The sequence below is a fragment of the Phacochoerus africanus genome, chromosome 6, assembly GCF_016906955.1.
Source record: "Phacochoerus africanus isolate WHEZ1 chromosome 6, ROS_Pafr_v1, whole genome shotgun sequence".
Lineage (NCBI taxonomy): Eukaryota > Metazoa > Chordata > Mammalia > Artiodactyla > Suidae > Phacochoerus > Phacochoerus africanus.
Genome location: NC_062549.1, coordinates 32,752,990 through 32,775,073, shown reverse-complemented (window position 1 = coordinate 32,775,073; position 22,084 = coordinate 32,752,990). Strand labels below are relative to the sequence as shown.

The 22,084-nt window shown below is 43.1% G+C and overlaps 1 protein-coding gene across 2 annotated transcripts; it reads left to right on the top strand.

The window, feature by feature from the left end:
* The first annotated feature begins 360 nt into the window (after nucleotides 1-360).
* Nucleotides 361-15,416, top strand: DCSTAMP (dendrocyte expressed seven transmembrane protein). Of its 2 annotated transcripts, XM_047782932.1 has the most exons (4): nucleotides 361-389; nucleotides 9,026-10,067; nucleotides 13,622-13,924; nucleotides 15,047-15,416. In XM_047782932.1, the coding sequence occupies exons 2-4, from the start codon at nucleotides 9,039-9,041 to the stop codon at nucleotides 15,176-15,178; spliced, it is 1,464 nt and encodes a 487-aa protein (XP_047638888.1). In that variant the 5' UTR covers nucleotides 361-389; nucleotides 9,026-9,038; the 3' UTR covers nucleotides 15,179-15,416. The 2 variants fall into 2 exon arrangements, with proteins under 2 accessions (XP_047638888.1, XP_047638889.1); XM_047782933.1 differs by lacking the exons at nucleotides 361-389; nucleotides 13,622-13,924 and having other exon boundaries at nucleotides 9,039-9,865; nucleotides 15,047-15,071.
* The last annotated feature ends 6,668 nt before the right edge of the window (nucleotides 15,417-22,084 follow it).

The following is a 22,084-nucleotide window of genomic DNA, read 5'->3' as shown; positions in this document are numbered from 1 at the left end:
GGGGATGGCAAAGTGTTTGTCACGTTCTCTCTTCTGGGGGGAGGGGGGAGGATGAGCAAAGGAAGAAGAGGAAGAAGGCAAGAGACTGCCCAGGTTTTCATAACTTACTCCCTGGTGTTTGAAACTATCTTATTTCATGACTTTCCAGGGTTGATTTCTGAAACATCTATTCCCAGGAAAACACGAGAAAGAAATATCTAGTTCCTTTGCATCAGTTATCCCTTTGGTCAATACTAAATGACTTAATCACTTCTCCTGGGAAACAAAGAGGTTGATTCATGGTGGTGTGACCCTCTTGTCACTTCTGGTTCCTTTTTTCCTGTTCTATATCAAGACTGTGCCCTTGGGAAGGGCAGTTTTGCACTCAGAGAAGAACCAGAGAGGACCCTGTAAGTAAACTTTCAGAATAATATTGTTTTGGAAATAGATTTTTTTTTAAGAAAAACTTGAGTATTGGTAAATTGGAATAAACAGTAGAGACCAGAGGAAACTTGAAGCCTCTACCCTTGACACTTTACCTGTGTACAGAAATGACAGAAAGGAAGCCTTTGCTAACATTGGCCTGAGGGATCTGAGCCCCATCATCTCAGGGAAGCGTGAGCATCCTCTTCCCAGAACAGCTGTATGGACTTGTGCCATCCTGGCTTTTGAAGAACCGATCTGTTAGCCAAGCCTCGGGCCAGCGAGAGGAGCAGGGCTGGCTCAGAAAGGCTGCCAGGCCTCACAGACCATGCCATGCACACGGTCAGACTGAACGGTTCTGTAGATGCTCCTTCTGTTTACCCGGTAGCTTTCATCAATCTCTCCTTTCCGGGGTGAAGGTTGCTTTCTGAGAGAAAGGCATTTGCTGGCTTTCCCAAGGCAAGAATGATGAAAACCAAGTTATGAGGAATTCATTCCACCTCTTGGTGCTGCTCGAGCTATTTTGGCAGGCTCCGAGAACAGTGTGTTCCAAACCAATTTATAAGTTCGCAAGAGTTTTTTTAAAAAGAAAGAAAGAAAAAGAGGCAAGGATGAGAAACTCTCCATCCTCTTTTTGTCCCCTTTCCAGGTGCTGGGCTGATGCAAAACACCAGCACCCAGAGTGGCCCTGCTGCTCTCCTTTGCCTTTATTTCTGGGGCTGTGGGCTGGGAGAACCCTTAGAACTAGACTCACCCAAGGGAGCCACGGTCCTGAGAGGTGAAGTGACTTATCCAAGGTCACACACAGGCCAGAATACCAGTCTCCTTGCCCCGTGATTTTTTCTATCCCACTTTGCCCTTTGTCCAAATTTCCTTTAAAATGAGATTCCCATCAGGTTCTGAAGCCACTGAGAGCCTGATGGGTTCAGACAAGGTTCCCACAGGTGATTAGCAGAGCGGGCTGGAGGAGCAGAGAAAGACTAGCAGCATCGGCAGGTAGGTTTATTTCCCCACTGGGTGTCTGCAGATTGTATCTGGGCTTGTTGAGCAGAAGCCATTGGCTTCTGCATGGGAAGCAGGGTCAGAAGCAGCTGGTCTCACTTACTGGACATCTCGGGATGTTGGACCATGCTCCCCAAATGGGGAAGTAGAGGAGAGAGAGGATGGTGCCCAAGGCCCTTGTCCTCCAGGTCCTTCCCCAAAACAGGCTGCACTGGTTTTTCCTATATTTGCAAAAGCAGTGAGCCTGTGCGTTTCTGTTTGTCAGCTTTGGCGCAGCACTGGTGATGTACATCTCCAGTCTCCCCCTCAATCTAGAAGGCTCCTAGGATGGGCCATTTTGGAGGCTCTAATTATTATTGTCATAGCTGCTTCCTGGGCCTTGGGTCTGAAGCAAGGATGTGTTCTGTGCACTGTGAGAGCTGATCTGTGCCCAGAGGAACCACAGGGCAACACAGGAATGGTAGGCTCCCTGACTCCCAGCAAAGCAGGCGAACAGGGTTCTGGAAGCCCCTCTCCTCTGTGCCAGGGCTTTTGCTGCTGCTACTGACATTTAATACCCCTCAAGGAAAACAACTGAATCCACTGTGCATGCACCTCGCAGTCAGTATTTGCTGGCATGTGCAGGGTGATGGAGAAGCCTGGCTGCTTCTGTTTCCCATGGCAACAGCTCAGCTCTGCATGAAAGCAGATAAGTGTGGGCTCGGGCTGAATACACAGACTGCCCAGTTCTTCATGGCTTCTGGCTTGGACCAGGAGCTCCTCATCAATGCCCCTGATTCCTTAACTTGTTCCCTCCCACACAGCCACACAAAAATTACTTTCATTCCATGAAAGAGAGATGGGTCCTTGGTGATCATTTCCTGTGGACTGCAGCTGTGGTTTCCTTGCCTGGGGTGTGGTACAAACAGTAGTTTAGGGAGAAAGGTAGAAAAGTGGCCATTATTTTTGGGATATTGCTGTTGGTAAGAGCAAAAAAGCAGGTACGTGGTCCTGGGGAGATGCGGGTGTTGAATCAGGCAATAAACATTACTGATGATGGAGGCACAGTAAAGAGAAATTGCAGGTTAAAGGGATCAGGTTAGCCTTTTAGGAGCTGCTGGAAGACAGAGTGAGAGAGAGAGAGAGAGGGTGGGAGGGGCTCAATCCAGCAGCACAAGGAAAGGTAATAAAATAGAGTTAGAGATCTTCAGGCAAAAATAAATATTCCCAAGGCATAGAGAAAAACCTTTATGCGTGAGACTGGAAAGTGGCCTACAGCATGATTTTAAAATGTCCCAGGGGATAAAAAGAGGGCAAGGTAATTCAGGTGAACAGAGAAGAAGGTTAAGGTGAGGGGGGAGGTAGAGCAGAGAGAAGAGGAGGAAGCCATGTGAGGATTCCCCAAAGACCAAGGGTTGCAATCTAACAACCAGTGGCCAAAATTATTGTCAGGCTATTTAAAAATCATTTGAGCCAAATTTTTTTAAAAATCAGAAGATGCCACCCAAAGGAAACTAGATTTTTGGCTTCCCTTGAGGAAAATCAGAAAATCTGGTGACACTGGATCTGAATATAGACTTGAAGAAAATCTGCTGGGCTGGGCTGCTGCTCCTGCAACTTTAATGGGGGCTTCGGCTTCCCAGACCACAAGACCCACTGTCCCACATCCCTCTTGCCAAGAAGTATCTGTATCTCCTGATTTCCTTCACTCTTTGCAGTGCCTGTCTGACCGCTGCAGGCATTTGAAAGGCGCGGTGCTGCCCACATGGCCATAATTTTCCAACACAGGGAAAACCTTGACTCTGACCCTCAGCTCAATGGAGAAGGTGGGGGCCAACACTGAACAGAGCTCTCCCTCTCCAACCCTGGGAGAGACGGTCCAGCTGAGAATGAGTGTCTTGCAGCCCAGACCTCAGACCAGAATGGGCCTGACCCCAGGATGGAGGTCTGTGGTCAGCCCTGGAGGGTTCAATTAGGCTATGCTGGCAGAGGAGGTGGGGGATGCCCGGTGTACATGACAATGCAGGGGGCGCTTACAGTGGCATTGTTGAATGTGCATTTCAGGATTGGAATTCTGGGAGTATATTTCAACCAAATCTAGAAGCTATTCTCTGAGGATCAGGTTAAAGAGAGCCCAAGAAACTTGCCTAGCCTAAACGCTCAGTGCCACTCAAACATGGGTTAGAATCCTGGCTCATCCACTTACTCGCTGTGTGACCTTGGGCAAGTTATTCAACCTCTCTGAGCTTCAGTTTCTTTGTATAAAACATATAGATATAATTGTACAGAGTTGCTGTGAAAATTAGGAATGATGTATATCAGATGCCATATCAGTGGGAAGGCACTTGGTAACAACTTGATAATTATTACCTATCATTATTAATATTTTGCTTGTCCACTTCTCTAATTATTTATTTTGTGGTGCCTGAAGGCAAATTAGGTATGTGGGAAATTTTATCTCCACTGCTTAGGAACTCTGGTAGGGATTTTTAACTCATGAAAAGTCAGAAATGAGGTGGGAAGTGTGTCACATTGTGTCAGAAAACTGGGGGTCTTCCTCCCACCTCTGCCTCTAGTGCCGGGACAGCCTGGATTTTTGTTTCCTCATCTGTGGAAACCAGCGATTCAGGTGTCAGTCATCTATAGCCGTGCCGTTCAGTACATAGACACCAGCATGTGACTATGTGACAATTTAAACTTACATTAATTAAAACTAAAGTTAAAAATTCAACTCCTCAGTTATTCGAGCCCTAATTCAAGGGCTCAGTTGTCACATAGTGTCAGCTAGTGCTGACCGTGTTGGACAGCGCAGATATGGATCATTTCCAGCACGGCTGAAAGGGCCATCGGACAGTCTGAATTCTAGAGCTTGCTATGCAGTGTCTGGTCCTCAGATGAACAGAATCAGCACCACCTGGGACTTGTTAGGAGTGAATGAGACTCTCAGCCGCCACTCTAGACCTTTGGAATCAAAATCTGCATTTTAATAAGACTCCCCCAGCGATTACATCCTCAAGGTTAAGAAGCTCTGATCTATAAGATTTCTTCCAGCTCTAAAAATAAAACTTAAGAATCTGGGTATCTGCCTGAAAAAGTCTTTGAGAAAGGAATAAGCAACCAGCTGATTTTTCTAAAAGGGAAGAATTGGGGCCATCTGGAGAAAGAAAGATGAGCAGAACCACTGCACCTCTGCAGGAGCCAAAGGGCAGAAATCAACAGACATCTAAAGGCAATGTGTCAAACATCAGTGCTGGGAAGGCTGTGCAATCCAGCTTCTGCCTCTGAGCCTCCCATCATCAAGCATTCCATCCTTGCCCAAAGAGCATCAGAGAAGGAAAGTTCTCAATTTTCTGTGGCAGCAAAGAAACAAGAAGAAAATGGGTTGCATTTACTGGGTACCAAACCTCCGGGGCATTTTGATGTGCTTATCCAAGCTCCCCTCCTTAGACCTCACCAGGAGGGAGCTCAGGCAAGTCTTTTACTTAAGGAGGGGAAATGAAGAACAGAGTTTGGTGAAGAAATCCAGGCCACATTTACCAGTGATGGGAAAGGCAGATTGGAACACCAGCCCTGGGCTGAGCTACAAAATAAGAGAGAAGGCACTTGGTTCTCTCACTGCGAAAAAATCTTGGTGTCTTTTGGTGACATACTGTTTTCAGCACAAAAACAAAGGGGAATAATATTAGATCTGTTGCTTGTTAAGAAAACATGTGCCTCTTACAGGACAAAATTGCAGTCATATATCTTATTTAATTGTTATTAGATTTTATTGCCGAATGTTCAAATTTTAATGTCTCCATAAATCTGCTTCTCACTTGCAGAGAAATCTCTTTATTAAGAACACACTGTAAGGATGAAGGCAAGAGAAGGGAAAAATGAATCTAAAATATGCATTATTAATTTTTTAGGAAGCAAGCAACATGGTGCCTCATAAAGAATATTAGAAAAAAAATAAAACTGCTGGGATTTCTGATTCGCTTTAGACAGAAACCTGCTGATTGGAGAAACACGCTTACAGGGTCAACTATTTTGTTGCAAAAAAATGAGCAGATAGAAATGGGTTTGCGATATACAAATCAGGTCTTAACAGTCACTGTCAGAAAGTGTGATTTTTGTTTCCAGCATCCTGTCACATATCCCAGAACCGTGGAATCTAGGCACAACGCGGGGGGCGGGAGGGGGGGGGGTCCAGAGAGATCTGGTTTGAATTCCGCTGTGCCACCTCCTCTCTGCATGATTCCTGACACATTTCAGCAAGTGCTGGAGTCTCAGTTTCCACTGTGTGAAATGCAAAGAACACCCATCTCCTGAGGCTTCAGGAGACGGATAGTGGTCCTAGGACATAACAGACCATTAATACCTATTAGTGTACCAATTACTGAGATAATGGTTTGGGGTCAAATCCAAAGCCACGACCAAGAAAGCAAATGGGGACACACCTAGGAGGAGAGGCTGCATGTCCTGATCTGCTCTGGGGCTGGGGGTTCTGCCCATTGTCTGGCTCACTGCTGGCTGAGCTTGTCCTCCAGCCCAGGCAGTGAAGCAAGGTCTGCCTCACACTGGCAGCACTGGGGTGGGGGAGGTTCAGGAACACAGAGGCCCATCAGTGATTTCTGGGGGTCAGAGAGGTGTTGCAGTGAACCGGGCTCCAGTTCTGAAAGGAAACAAGCCTGCAGGAGAAAAGAACTCGGTTCTTTTGCCAGTCCCCATTCTAATGACCATTTATTCCAGTTCCCTTTCCTCCAGACATAATAACACCCTCTTAGGGAGGATCTTGAATCTCTGATAAGGCCAGCTCACATGGCAATGACTCTTCTTCAACACAATTTCTCACCGTATCTTTTTTCTGAGCTGAACTTTCCCATTTAGATTAGGTGCCAGGAGCTAATTTCCACAGGTTTGTTTCTAACCTGCCTATTTCCCCATCTCATTTCTGCCCTATATTAGCCACTTCGTTCAGCCTGAACCCGATAGAGAATCATTTCCTCATCTCAGGTTGCTCAGTTCATGCTCTCCAGCCAGTGCTCAGACTCCTTTCTCACATTATGAGTGTTAAGTCCCTGCCTCGAAAAGCATTAAGCTACCCACAAATCCAGCCCCAAAATATTTGATGTGAGAAGGGATTTATTTGAGAGTGTTTAAAAATTGATTGATGTCTTCATTAAAATTCCATACATATGGTATAATGCTCATTAGGTATTTTCATATCAATCAAGATACCTCAAATTTATTTCATATCTTTCCAAATGAACCCAAGGATCTCTGAGTGCATCCCAGACTTAAATCTGCATGACTGACAGGCTGGGAGCAGCCCCATAGCCCCTTCACTTTAATTATGTCAGATCTGGGGGAAAAAGATGATTAACCAGTGACAAAATATTCTCATTTTCCTTGTAAGATTCTCAGGAGAGAACCGCTCAGAGGGTAGGAGCAAGAGAAGGAAGGTACAGTGAGTTTCTACCCTCTGAATGGCCTCCCCAGTGCTACATTCAAGTCTTGATGTCTGTGGCTTGCTTTCTTGTCTGTAAAATTAGAGCACAGAAAATGGATGACTATCAAAAAGTGATGTTATGTAACATAGTTTGTTGAAATTTCAGCCTGTCCATCAATCCAAGGTTTGTTTCCAGTCATAAGACCCATGACACAGTATTGCTGCTTTTATCAGTTAACAATCACTGCCTAACAAAGCAGTACAGAATTCAAGGGCTTAAAGTAAATAAGCATTTCTTACTGCTCAAGTACCTGTGATCAGGTGGTGCCTGGGGACTGGCCAGGCTGGAGGTCCTTCTTCATACATCTGGCAGTTGACTGACCGGCTATTGGCTGAGTTGATGCAATAGACTGGTCATGGACCTCTCATCATTCTGCAGCCCAGCCTGGTACCACAGGCTGAATGACCCCCTGAGCCCTGCCCAAAGATGTCCACCTCCTAATTTCCAGAACCTATTACTGTCTAACCTTTCATGGTAAAAAGGGACTCCACATATGTGCTTGAGTTTAGGATCCTAAGATGGAGAGATTACCCTGGATGACCTGGGTGACCTCGGCATAGCACAGGGGTCCTTATAAGAGGGGAGGCAGGGGGATTTGAATCATGAGAGAAGATATAAGGATGGAAGCAGAGGTCAGAGAGAAAAAGAAGAGGCAACACTGCTATCTTTGAGATGGAGGACAGTCCCTGAGCCAAGGAATATAAGCAGGCTCTAGAAGCTGGAAAGGCAAGCAAATAGATTTTTTCCCTAGAACCTCCAGAAGGAACTCAGCCCTCTGGGTCCATTTTAGACTTTTGACCTCCAGAACTCTAAGAGACTAAAGATGTGTTTCTATAGGCCACTAAATTTACAGAAAGTTACTACTGCAGCAATAGAGGCTAATACATGTGGACTTGTTAAAAACTTAGTAGTAGGGTTCTAAGAGAGAGGCAGGAGTGAATCAAGACCCAAGATACCCAGAATAGGTATATTGTCATTTATGCCATATTCTATTGGCCATTAATGTCACAAAGACATCCCAACTTCAAGAGTTGGAGAAAGGAACCCCACTGACTGATGAATTCTATCTCTCACTTCTTGTTGGGAGAAACTGTGAAGTCACTGTGCAAGGAGGTGTTGAAACAGAGCAGGACCCTGCGGGGCCTTCCCAGGGACAGACCTCGCTGTCCCCCACCTCTTGTTTGTAGAAAAGCTTTAGCCCCCTAGGCCTTCCCTGAGTTCCAAAGAAATTAGAAAGTGAGAAAATGCAGGAAGAAAGGAATGCAGTCAAGCAAGACAAAATAATAATAGTTTAGCAAAAAAAAAAAAAAAAAAGAGTTCCCACTGTAGCTCAGCAGAAACAAACCCGATTAGTATCCATGAGGATGTGGGTTCAATCCCTGGCCTCAATCAGTGGGTTAGGGATCCAGCATTGCTATGAGCTGTGGTGTAGATGGCAGATTTGGCTCAGATCCCACATTGCTATGGCTGTAGCATAGGCTGGCAGCTGCAGTTCCAATTAGACCCCTAGCCTAGGAACCTCCATATGCTGCAGAAACAGCCCTAAAAAGTCAAAAAAATATATATTGTTTAGCCATAAAACAAAGTCAAGGACTTTTAGTTCCTTCTCAAGGGCTGTGGATAATATCCTGAGACATATCCTTGAGTTGTTTTGCAGGTATTAAAACCCCTACCAGGTGGAAGAAGTTAACTGCATGCTGACCATAAGCATGTAGACTCCAGACTGGTTGAAACCAGAGTGTTGATAATGTTAACTCCTGAAACATCACCCTGTTACCTCACCAACCACCAATCAGAAGGACGTACATGAGCTAATTGGACACCCTGCAACCCTCTCCCTCACTTTGCCTTTAAAATCCCTTCTCTGAAAGCCATTGGGAGGTTCAGGTCTTTTGAGCAAGAGCTGCCCATTCTCCTTCCTTGGCCCCACACTGGGGCCTTGCAATAAACTCTGTACTTCCCTTCATCATAACCAGGGGTCAGTAAACTGGCTTTATCGTGTGAGGGCAAGTAGACCCAAGTTTGGTTGTTAACTGTGTAGGGACTGAGAAGATTAAGAATTATGGCCATTTTTTGCAATCTGCCCCTTACAAAGTGACAGAAGACACTCAAACACAATGCCTGACCCTGGTTTCTTTTTTTATTTCCAGGGACACTGGGAGCATGGGGGTCTGGACCTCAGGCACTGATATCTTGCTAAGTGTCTGGAGTATGTATGTGTCTCCAAGAAGCCCTGGATGGATGGACTTTACCCAACATTTGGGAGTTTGTTGTTTAGTTGCTTTCATTTCCATGGGCCTCCTCTCTGGAGCCTTCTACTGGTTTCTGTCCTCATTCATAGTCTTCACCGCCTCCTGGATGGTCACATGTGCCCTGCTGTGCTGCTCCAAGCATGCACGATGCTTCATTTTGCTTTTCTTCCTCTCATGTGGCCTGCGTGAAGGCAGGAATGCTCTGATTACCACTGGCACGGGGATAGTAATCTTTGGACACATAGAGAATATTTTTCACAACCTTAAAGGTCTCCTGGACAGTATGACTTGCAACCTCAAGGCAAAGAGCTTTTCCATCCATTTTCCATTTTTGAAAAAATATATTGAAGCAATCCGGTGGATGTACGGCCTGGCCACTCACTTAAGTCTCTTTGATGACCTTGTTTCTTGGAACCAGACCCTGGCGGTTTCTTTCTTCAGTCCCAGCCAAGCCCTGGAGGCACAGCTCAATAACACTACAGACAAAGCCCTGGGTGTCTTATACCAGATAGTGATGGCGACAGAGGTGGTATCCTCCATGGGGCAACAGCTACTTGCCCTCATGGGGCTTCTGCTGGTGCTCCTGGGTACTGGTCTCTTCATGAAGCGATATTTGGACCCTTGTGGTTGGAAGTTTGAGAACATCTATATCACCAAACAATTTGTTCGGTTTGACGAAAGGGAGAGGCATGAACAGAGGCCCTGTGTCCTCCCGCTGAATAAGCAGGAAAGGAAGAAGTACGTTGTCATTCCGTCTTTCTGGCTGACTCCTAAAGACAAGAAAAACCTGGGGCTCTATTTCCTCCCAGTACTTACCCATCTCTGCATCTGGGTGCTGTTTGCAGCCATAGATTATCTGCTGTATTGGCTCATTTTCTCCGTGAGCAAACATTTCCAAAGCTTGCCAGGGCTTGAGGTTCACCTGAAGCTGCACAGAGAGGTAGGCGCTCATGGGCCCGTCTCATTACGCATCCCAATTTTCTGCTGGTCTGTTTGCAACGGATCATGAACCTCAGGGTCGTGTCTTATTCATTTCCAGACCCCTCCACCTGGCATGGGGCCTGGCATGTAGGAAGAGCTCTCAAAACATTAGTCGCATCAAGTTGACATCCCAGTGTTGGGGAATGGTAACATTCTGAACATCTTTGTTCACTGCATCTGTTTCCTGTGGCAGCTATTCCCTGTTGAGAAGACTGTGGTTTTTCTCACCTTTTCTCTTTTTCATTTTTCTATGGAAATTTACGATTATGTGGACATTTCGGAGGATCTGGATACTGTCAGATACTTGCCATTTTTTTAAAAAACCCAGACATTGTGAACCTGAGCTGGTGGGCCATGCACGTGTGGATCTAGTGTGTGTTTCCGTGTGAATGTGCATGCGTCCTGTGTGCAGTTGTACGTGTGTGCGGGTGCACGTATGCATGTGTGTGTAATGTCATGCATGCTGGGTGGAGGGTACTAGCCTGGGCTGGCAAAAATGCCATCCACAGATTCCATGAGTCTGTCTTTCCCCTCCTCTTTATCAAGCTCCAATGGGTAGCTGCTGGCCTCAGAGGGGCAGGGCAGGAAGGGACCTATAAACCCTCCTTTGAAACCCTCCTTTCCTCCTGCTGCATCCACACTCTCCCTTCCCCTTTCTCCTGCTCAGCAGGTACTGTCTGGCCCCCGCCCCTCCTAATCCTGGGCTCTTTTTCAGGGTTGATTACTCTGAGCACTCTGCTTCCCCTGAAGACTCCAGTTAATTACCAGAGTTGCTCTAGATATCTGGAGCAGAGTGGGTAATGGAAGCAGTGTATCAAAGGAAAGGCAAACAAGCTTTCCAGACAGGCTTGATCCTGGGGGTGGGGTGGAGGTAGGGGCTAGTAAAAGGGCCTCTCCCCTCAACCCCCACAGCCCACCTCCCCTCCTGCATTCCTTTTTGATCTTCCCTCCGTTCTTCTTTTCCTTCGTTCTCTTTTTGCTCCTCTCTGAGTTTTCTCACTCTCAGCCAGTACTCGTGCCTGTTTTGTGAATTCTGACTGTTTGAAACAGAAGGGGGAAAAAGTGAGTTCTGCCTTCCAAAAAAGGCCCAGAAGCCTTCCAATGAAGATGTCCTGACAAATACATTTTGGGGTGTTGCTGGGTCCTGAGGATGGAAAGATATCTAGTCCGTGATGGCTGCCATCGAGGGGCTCACGTCCTGGCGGGGGAGGTGGCCACACATACTCACAATGACAGCAGGGTGGTGGGCGCCAGAACAGATGTGAGTACGAGACTGCTGTGGGAGCTTGTCTCAGACTCTCCTGCTGAGCCTGGAGGCTGTGTCACTTCCCCGTGACTGGCAGTGCCCCGCCCTCATCCCAGGAGGCCCTTGGAGGTCCCTGAGCTCTCCACTGCCGCAAATTTGCAAAGGAGAAGTCAAGCAAGAAAAGAAACCTTGCCTTAAGATTTCACCAGTGTTTCTCTTCCACTTTCAGATAATTTTAAATAAAGACAGAAGATGGGAAATGATGTGAATGGACCTGGCGGGCAGGGTGGGCATTGTAGGTGAAAATGGCGAGTCACCACTTACTGAGCACCTACTATGCCCAGTGTTGGTCTACCTTAACTTTTCAAGTATGATACACCCATTACTCAATGCGATCTAGGCAAACTGTTTACTTGAGAGAGGTAAACAAATTTTAAAACATCTGGGTACCATTTAGTACAATGTTCGGTATTTGGGAGCGTTCATTTGTCTTCCACACTATGTTCCACCGAGCCCATACCAACCTTTATGAAGCCCTGACTCCCAGCTGCAAAATTCCCCTTAGCTTCCTAGACTAAATAACTTCTTTCCAGGCCAGACACCCGCTGCTTTCTTAATGCAGAGTTTCTCATCACTGACTCAATCGATGTGTTTGTTTCTTCAACAGCATTAAAAAGAGCTCATGCCTTTGCTCTGGGGACTGAAATCTCTCTATTTAATTGTAGGTGAACTGTCTTTTTAATAAGAGAAAAGGAAAGGCAACACAAATGCCTTCTCCTGCCCAGCCACAGTGCTGGGGAAACTGCAGATTTGACTTGACATAAGTATAGAAGTCCCAGGTTTGGAGTTTCCAGAGTTTTCACAGGTCTTGGGGTAGATCCAAGGAGCACAGTGTTCTCTGGGTGTGGTTGGGTTCTTTGGAGAAATCATTTCCCTCCTGTGGGCCCCAGGGCTCCAGGCTCTGGAGTGATAATAACTTACTAAGTACTCCGGTCTGTAAGGTTAATGCTCCATCCCCAAGGTACTTAATTTACACTGGGAGTAGTTTATTCATGGGCAGGATCTGGTCCATTAATTCCTGTTTTACCAAATTGGAAAACAAATCCACTGAGAGACTCTGTGACTTTCTCGGGTCAGGGAAAAGAAAAAGCTGAATCAGCACGTGGCTTGCTGGGAGGCTCAATGTCACCTGCCTTCTGGGTCAGTTTGATGAGAGCAACTGGTTTATTCTCTGCCTTCAAGCAGGAAGGAATGCACTCCTCCTGGCATCCAAGAGAGATGAGAAAATGTCCCATTTTGAACCTTTCTATGTAGGAGTTTAGAGCCACTTTCAGTAAATATACTATTCTAATATTCTTGCACCAAGAATAATCCTCCCACCACTACCACCTCAAACTCTAAGGTTGGGAGTTCCCGTCGTGGTACAGGGGAAACGAATCTGACTAGGAAGCATAAGGTTGCAGGTTCAATCTCTGGCCTTGCTCAGTAGGTTAAGGATCCGGCATTGCCATGAGCTGTGGTGTAGTTCGCAGATGCGGCTCGGATCTGGCGTTTCCGTGGCTCTGGCGTAGGCCAGCAGCTACAGCTCTGATTAGACCCCTAGCCTGGGAATCTCCATATGCCATCGGTGCAGCCCTAAAAAGACAAAAGCCAAAACAAAACAAACGAACAATAAAAACCCTCTAAGGTTGACTTAGAACATAAGTCAACATCTTTATGAGCTTCTGGTCTACTGACTGGGTGTTTGTCAAGATGGGGAGGCCATGACTGGGTCTTGAGTAGCTCTGCTCCAAAAAACTACCCCCTCCCCAGTTGAGCTAAAACCATCTTTCATTAGTCCCACATGCTCTGAAGAGCAGAAACAAGTGTTCCAAAGAAATGGGCTATGCAGTAAAAATTACTGGGACAACTGTTGGATGAAATTAAACAGATCTCTCTGCTTTCCTCTCAGAGCCCTCAACGGTCTCATGGGCACCATGTCTCTCTAAAGAAGGGACAGAGCAGACAAAGTTATCTGATATCCTTCTCTCTGGGAAATCTGAATTTCCACAAACCCGTTTTGGAAAACACTGCAATGGCTACTAATAAAATTCATCTCTTTCCCTTTACTCCAATCATAGCACATAAAAGGAGCTGCAATAGCTCCTTCAGCCAAAGCTCCCTGCCTATTTTAAGATAAATGCTACATGCTACAGGGCAGTGTTGGGAAGACAAGGATGGAGTACCAAAGTGGCATGGATCTTGATGATTTCATTCTTTCATTTTAGGCACAAGGAACTCAAGACATCATCCATGATTCTTCTTTTAATATATCTCTGTTTGAACCTAACTGCATCCCTAAACCAAAGCTCTTTCTGTCTAAGACCTGGATTCCCCTCAGTATTATTCTTGTGATACTAGTGATGCTAGGACTCTTGTCCCCCTTCCTAATGCAACTTAAAATCCTGGTGTCAGCATCCTTCTACCCAAGTGTGCAGCAGGAACGTGTCTTATACCTACATGCAAAGATGTTGAAGAAAAGAACAAAGCAGCCAGTGGGAGGAGTCAAAAGGAAACAGTACTTTACAAAGGTAAGACACCAATGAGGGTATAACCTGTAATTAGGGAAATTTCGAGTTTGAAGGACAAATGGACAAATTTCAAAGCACTCTTCAACTTTACATAGGGGCTATATCCCCAGCAATACATGGGATACTGGGGATGGGAGTGCAGGGGACGGTGATTAACAGGTTTTACAGATGTACCTGACCAAGTCCAAAAGATTCTACAACAATGCTAGTCCGGAAGATTCTACAAGATAGCCTTCAAAACACTGATTTCCTGTGAGATCCTGCTGTGTAGCACTTGGAACTATATATCTAGTCGTATAGAGCATGATAATGTGAGAAAAAAGAATGCATGCATGTATGTGTAACTGAGTCACCTTGCTGTACAGTAGAAAATGGACAGAACACTATAAGCCAGCTATAATGGAAAAAATAAAAATCATTATAAAATAAAAAAAACACTGATTTCCTGTGAATACATTCAGTCATATTACAGAGAAACTAATGAAAAGACCTGCCTAATGGCTATTAAAGGACAATAGCCACTAAGACCTACTTTTCCAGGATAAATAAATAACAGAAGGCAAGTATCTACCAGAGTTTGGTAAACTCCAAAGAATTTGCTCATTTTCTAGCATTAAAAATATATATGATGAAATATATATGATATATGTATATATATACATGTATATAAAAACACACTTACTTTCATACACATATAAAATGAATACTTGTCAAAGATTTCATTCAACTTATTACTTAATTAGAGAGGGAACAGGAAGAAATTCCAACCAATTCAAAAAAAAATCAATTTAGCTCACACATATACATATAAGCCATCAGGAATACCAAAATGAATTTGCTTAATAGATACAAAACTGACTTTTTCCGCCAGGGTTAATGGGAGACTCAACTGTATTCTACTGGGAGAAATTCATTTGCATGCTCATGGACAAGACACATTTGCATTGTGGCCAGCCGCTATCTACAACTTACAGAATTGAAAACTAGTTGGTAGATAAGGAAAGACCAAAATAATCCACAAAAATAAGCTTTTCTGGCCACTTCAAAGTCTTTTGAAAAGTTTATGTCAGCAGCATTTGAAATGACTCTAATTCTTATTCATCTACTTTTGTGGCTCTTCAGATTCATTTCTGGCTTCCAGTCCTGAAAATGATTGGGAAGAAACAAATGGACACAGCCAGGGAAGACAATCCATGGAAGGCCGCAGGCAGCACCTCGGCACACCGCACCAGCAGTTCTGCTCAGGTTGGCTGATGGTGGTCATTATTCATGCCCAGCAGGAGATAACTGCTCTGCATGGCCCTTCAGCAGTTTGAGTTTGCAGGGCCAAACTACGTTTTTCCACAAGGGCCATAGGGCTACCAGGTAAATGGTTAAGTTGTCTGTCTCACAAACAAGGCACTGATTTGGACTGTGTCTCAGTGTAATAGGATTACAACCAGGCCCTTCGTGGATGTGTCTCAGCACAGTGTAATATTCAAAGGAAAAACAGAAAAAAAAAAAAAAAGAAAGAAAAAATCAAGATCTCTACTACAGGCTCACAAGCAAGTATCAAGAACATACGTACATGAATCACACCAGTAAAATATCTTTGCCTTCTCTGCCCTTCTTTTTTCTTTTAATTTTCTTTTTTGTTTTTGTTTTTTAGGGCTGCACCCAAAGCATACTGAGGCTCCCCGGTTAGGGATCGAATTGGAGCTGTAGCTGCCAGCTATGCCACAGCCACAGCCCCAGCAACGCCAGATCTGAGCCACATCTGCAACCTACTCCACAACTCAGAGCAACATGGGATCCTTAACCCACTGAGCGAGGCCAGGGATCAAATCTGCATCCTCATGGATGCTAGTCAGATTTATTTTCACTGAGCCACGACGGGAACTCCCCCTTCTCTGCCCTTCTTAAAATCCCTCATAGCTGTTTCCTAAACCCTGCAACTGTCTGTCCTCCCCCACTCCCTTATTCAAGAACTCCTTCCCAAACTCATCTCCATCAGCTCCTAATTTCTTCTCACCACCTCCTCTGCTCCTACTCTCCACTTTCCTGGATCTCTTTTGTTTTTCCTCTTCTACCAAATCCTCTAGCCCCATGTATTTAGAGAACACGCTTATTAAAATCATATGGAAGGCTTGCTACAACATGCACCTTGGGGCTCTTTTTCACTATATGAAATATATACTATACTGCACATGGGCCCATTTCCCCTATACTCAAAATACCTAAGAGGGAAAAATACTGTTACCTCTAAAGCACCAGAATGGGGAAGAAATAAAGAAACATTAAAAATTTTTTTTTAAAATTTAACTTTTCATTTTGAAAATTTTTCAGACTTACAAAAAGTTGCGAAATAGTACAGCATTCCATTTAGCCATCACTCCTCATCCCCGAATGTTAACATCTTACACAACCATAGCACGACTGTCAAAACCAGGTAGATAATATTGAAAAATGTATCATGTACAAAATTCACTGGATTTTTACCAGTTGTCCCACTAATATGCCTTTTCAGATCCTTGATCCAATCCAGGTTCATGCATTGCATTTGGTTGGTCATGGTTCCTTAGTCCCGTCCCATCGGGGATAGTTCTTTAGTCTTTCTTTTTCTGTCATGACCTTGACGCTTCTAAAGAGTACTGTCAGTTATTTTGTAAAATGTCCCTAAATTTGGCATTGCCTGATGTTTCCTTGTAAGTAAACCCAAGTAATGTAGTTTTTGGCAACAATACTACAGAAGCACTGATATGCTCGTCTCAGTCCATGAGATCAGAGACGTGTGGTGCTGACATGTCCCACTACTAGTGAGGTTGCCTTTCTTCCCTTAGTTAAGATGAGGTCTGCAGATTCTTCCACTGTTGATGTTACTACTTTCCCTTTGTAATGAATACGTATATTCCAGAGATATACTTTGGGACTATGCAAACATCCTGTTTCTCATCACAGATTTACCCTCTAATTTTAGCATCCATGGATGCAAAACAGTGCCAGTCAAACAGTGACTTTCAATTTTCATAATATCTTCTACATTTTTATTGAGGTACAATTTTTTTCTTTTTAGGGCCGCACCTGCAGGATATGGAAATTCCCAGACAGAGTTGAATCAGAGCTGCAGCTGCCAGCCTATACCACAGCCACAGCAATGCCAGATCCAAGCCGTGCCTTTGATCTACACCACAGCTCGCAGCAACCCCGGATCCTCATCACACTGAGCAAGGCTAGGAATCGAACCCGCAGCCTTATGGATACTAGTCAGGTTCTTAACCTGCTGAGCCACAAAGGGAACTTCCTAACTTCTGCATTTTTAAATTGAAATTCTACACTCACCCCAGAAAGAAACATTTTTTTTAAGACCAAACTTTGTTTTTGGCACCAGAGTAGGCATTTTACACAGACGATCTCATTTATATTTCGTGACCATCCTGTAAGGTAGACAGCATTATTTCTGTTTTACAGATGGGAAAACTCATCCGCAGAGACCCTAACTTAACTGGCTTGGGCTGGGCTTGGGAGTTGGTATGTTTAAAGGTGATTCTAATGATCAGCCAGCATTGAGAACCATCATTCCAGGCAGGTGTTCAGAATTGCAGGGCTTTCAATACCGGTCTTCAAAAATGAAATTTTCTAGCAGAAGGAGCCTACATTAGAAATGCATCTGAGTCAGCATTCCCCAAAGTGCATTCCTCAGACCACTAATCCCTTAGTTGTTCCATAAAAAGAGTTACATGTTGTTAATAAATCCATACCATCTGCCTTCCAACCTTGAAGATTCATAAAGCATATTGGCATACTTTTAAAACTTTGAGAAACCCTATAATAAAGAAATCTCTTTTACTCTCTCTCTGTCTTTTTTTTTTTTTTTTTTTTTTTGTCTATTTTAGGGTCGCACCCGAGGCATATGGAAGCTCCCAGGCTTGGGGTCAAATCAGAGCTGTAGTTGCCTGCCATAGCCACAGCCACAGCCACAGCAATGTGGGCTCTGAGCTGAGTCTGAGACTACACCACGGCTCACGGCAATGCCAGATCCTTAACTCACTGAGTGAGGCCAGGGATTAAACCCTCGTCCTCATAGATACTAGTCAGGTTCATTATCACTAAGCCATGATGGGAACTCCTCTTTTAATCTTGTTCTACTCGATTTTTTTCAAATTATTTAACCATGGAACAATTTTACCTGTAATAACTGTTAACAGCAAGGACCAAATCTACAGCGCATACTCTGGTAAATGCTGATTTAATTGTTATAACTTTCGACCGAAAAAGTTCAGAAAATGAAGATGCATTTGTAGTTTTGGCTTATTAAATATACTGATGATTTTCTGCTTTATTGTATTTTCTAAACATGCAAGTGTATGTATTAATAAACTGATAAACTGATTTCTTTTACTCATTTTGCATTTATTATAAGAGAGGGGATCTATCCAACTAATTAAAGCAAAGAATCAACTGCTCAAGTTTTATAGAAAATTGGGTCCTTTGGCCTTTCTGATTTCTAATAATTAACTAACTTACTTATTTACCTAAAAATATCACCAACATCTACAGGAACTATTTGAAGAGGACACAGAGAAAGTGCTGGTAATGCCCAGACAGTTCACCTTGACCCTGCCTTTGAGATGTTTCCAATCTAGTCAGGAAGACAGGTAGATGCTTAGACAATAAATAACAATATGGGGTAGCTTTGGGGAAGTGCCAAGGGCACAGAATAGGCAGTGCCTTTTGGGAACCATGGCCAGTCTCTGCCTTTGTCTCTCTGAATGCCTACCCCTCTTCTCTATGAAATGAGCACTAGAGGGGTTGGTAAAGGGGTCTTAATTTCCTTGAAGCTTAACTATCTTTCTGAAGTAGCAAAATCTCTGTTGTTTCCAACAGATCTTGACTTTGGACAGTTTGTGAGACTCCAGAGAATATCCCGCTGTCTTTATCTGTTAGGTGTGCTTGCCCTTACTTTGAAGTTCTTGTCCCTATTGGAAGGACAGACTGGCAAAGAGGTGCTGTCACTAAAGGCAATTTTGATCTTGAAAACAAGATTTAGACTTGCTCATTAGGGCCAATCTAATGTAGGACATAAATTGCTTACTTAACTGCAGCTTATCCACTTTAAGATTTAAATAAATGGTTAGTTAAAATTTCTTAAAACATTTACTGTGAAGTGTGCTCTGTTAATCTTGCAGTGGCAGGAAGATATTGCCCCAGGTAATTTAATAGAACTTCCTTTCACCTCTAATTCTAATGGCATATAAAAGTATATTGCCTTATATTCTAAGTCACTATTTCTCATCTCACAAATCCCAACTCGATGGCCATATTTTGTTAGAAGTGTCATTATGATGTCCTCATCGACTCCATATTTGTTGCCTGTTACAGTTCCCTTTGACAATAAGATATAGCAATCCTGAACACCTTCACAGTAAGAGATCTCTTATGCTCTTCTAGTCAGGATGTTAAACATTCTCTTATCTTTCCTCTTGCTTTCACTGGTAAAACCTAATCAATCCTAATTATAATCTGGGATATGGTGATATCTTCATATCATACATTTTTGTCTTAATTCACCCGAGAAAGAAATAAAAATATCTTAATCCTAAGGGAATGAAAACTAGCTTTTTCATCAAAAGTCAGTAATACTGAGAAAGCCCACTGAAGTCAATTCATTTATTTTGTTTTGTTATTTTATTTATTTTTCTTGCAATTAAAACAAAAAAAGTTTTAATGATAAGGTTAATTAATTTACTTTAAGTATACACATTAGAATTAATCTTATGCAAATGATCAGAGTTACCAATCCCTCACACTGCCTCCAAGTAAGAAAGTTTACTGTTTTCAAAAAGATACTGGGTACTACTTATTTAAAAGAAATTTTTGTGTATGGGGTTAGAGAGTGTTCTAATTTCATTCTTTTACATGTAGCTTTCCAGTTTTCTCAGTACCACTTATTGAAGAGACTATTTTTCTTCCACTGTATGTTCTTGCCTCCTTTGTAATAGATTACTTGAACATAGGTGGTTGAGTTTATTTCTGGGCTTTCTATCCTGTTCCCATTGATTTCTATTTCTGTTTTTATGCCAGTACCACATTGTTTTGATAATTGTAGCTTTGTAGTATTGTGTGTAGGCAGGGAGCCTGATTTCACCATACACAAAAATAAACTCAAAATGGATTAAAGATCTAAATAGAAGGCCAGATAGTACAGAATTCCTAGAGGAAAACATAGGCAGAATGCTCTTTGGCATAAATCACAGTAATATCTTGTTTGATCAACTCCTAAAATAGGGGCAGTAAAGACAAAAATAAACCAACAGGACCTAATTAAACTCAAAAGCTTTTGCACAGCAAAGGAAATCACTAAGAAAAAAAAAGTCAACCCACAGAATGGGAGAAAATATTTGCAAACGATGCAATAGACAAAGGCCTAATCTTCAAAATATACAAACAGTTCATACAACTCAACAACAAAAAAAAACAAACAACACAATTGAGAAATGAACAGAAGACCTCAACTGACATTTTTCCAAAGAAGACATCTGGCTGGCCAACAGGCACATGAACAAATGCTTAAGATCACGAATTATTAGAGAAATGCAAATCAAAACTACAATGAGGTGCCACCTCACACTGGTCAGAGTGTCCATTATTAACAAGCCAACAAATAACAAATGCTGGAGAGGGCGTGGAGAAAAGGATACCCTCCTTCTCCGTTGGTGAGAATGTAAATTGGTACAACCACTATGGAAAACAGTATGGAGGTACCTCGTAAAACTAAATATACAGTTACCATGTGATCCAGCAATCACTCTCCTGGACAAAATACTCATTCAAACAGATACATGCACCCATATGTTCACTGCAGCCCTATTCACAACAGCCAAGACATGGAAATAACCTAAATGTCCAACGACAGATGAATGGATTCAGAAGATGTGGTACATACTTACAATGCCATATATACTCAGCCATAAAAAAGATGAACTAATGCCATTTGCAGCAACATGGATGGAACTAGAGATTCTCATGCTAAGGGAAGTAAGCCAGAAAGAAAAAGACAAATACTGTATGATATCACTTATTTGTGGACTCTAAAATATGGCACAGATGATCCTACCTACAAAACTGAAACAGATCAGGGCCAAGCAGAGCAGACTTGTGGTTCCCAGGGCAGAGGGTGGAGAGAGTGGGATGGACAGGGAGTTTGGGGTCTTGGGATGCAAACTGTTACATTTGGCATGGATGGGCAATGGGGCTGTACTCGACAGCACAGGGAATTGTGTGTGATTGGATCACTTGGCCATACAACAGAAACTGAAGAAACATTGTAAATCAACTATACTTTAATAAAAAAAATATAAAAGGAAAATTTTAACATTACCCTAAAATCATAATCATTAAGCCTTATGGCAATGGAAGACTGGTGGTATGCATTTATATAAGTATTACACCAGAGAATTTATTAGGTAAGTTTTTAAAAAATATTACTTTCAAGGATGACTAATATTTTTTACATTTACAAAAGTGCTTACAAAAATAAACATTCCAAACTTGTTTTAAAAGGTAAGCAAATTTGTTTAAAATTAATTACTGTAGAGATTTATTAATACTATAGTTGTCAAAGTTTGAGGGGGACCCTCAAAATATTAAAAAATAGATTTACTGGAGCAAAAACACTCATATCAGACAAGATAAACTTTAAAATAAAGAATTTGGAGTTCCCGTCGTGGCTCAGTGGTTAACAAATCCGACTAGGAATCATGAGGTTGCGGGTTCAATCCCTGGCCTTGCTCAGTGGGTTAAGGATCTGGCATTGCCATGAGCTGTGGTGTAGGTTGCAGGAGCGGCACTGATCCTGAGTTGCTGTGGCTCTAGTGTAGGTAGGCCAGCGGCTACAGCTCTGATTCGACGCCTAGCCTGGGAACTTCCATGTGCCTCGGGAGCGGCCCAAGAAATGGCAAAAAAGACAAAAAAAAACAATAACAAAAAAATAAAGAGTTTTATAAGAGACAAAAAAGGACACTACTTAATGAACAAAGGATCAATTCAGGAAGAAGATATAACAATTATAAATACATATGCACCCAATATAGGAGCACTTCAACATATAAGGCAACTGCTAGCACACACAAAAGGAGAAATCAACAGTAACACAATAATAGAGGTGACTTCTGCCCCATTTAC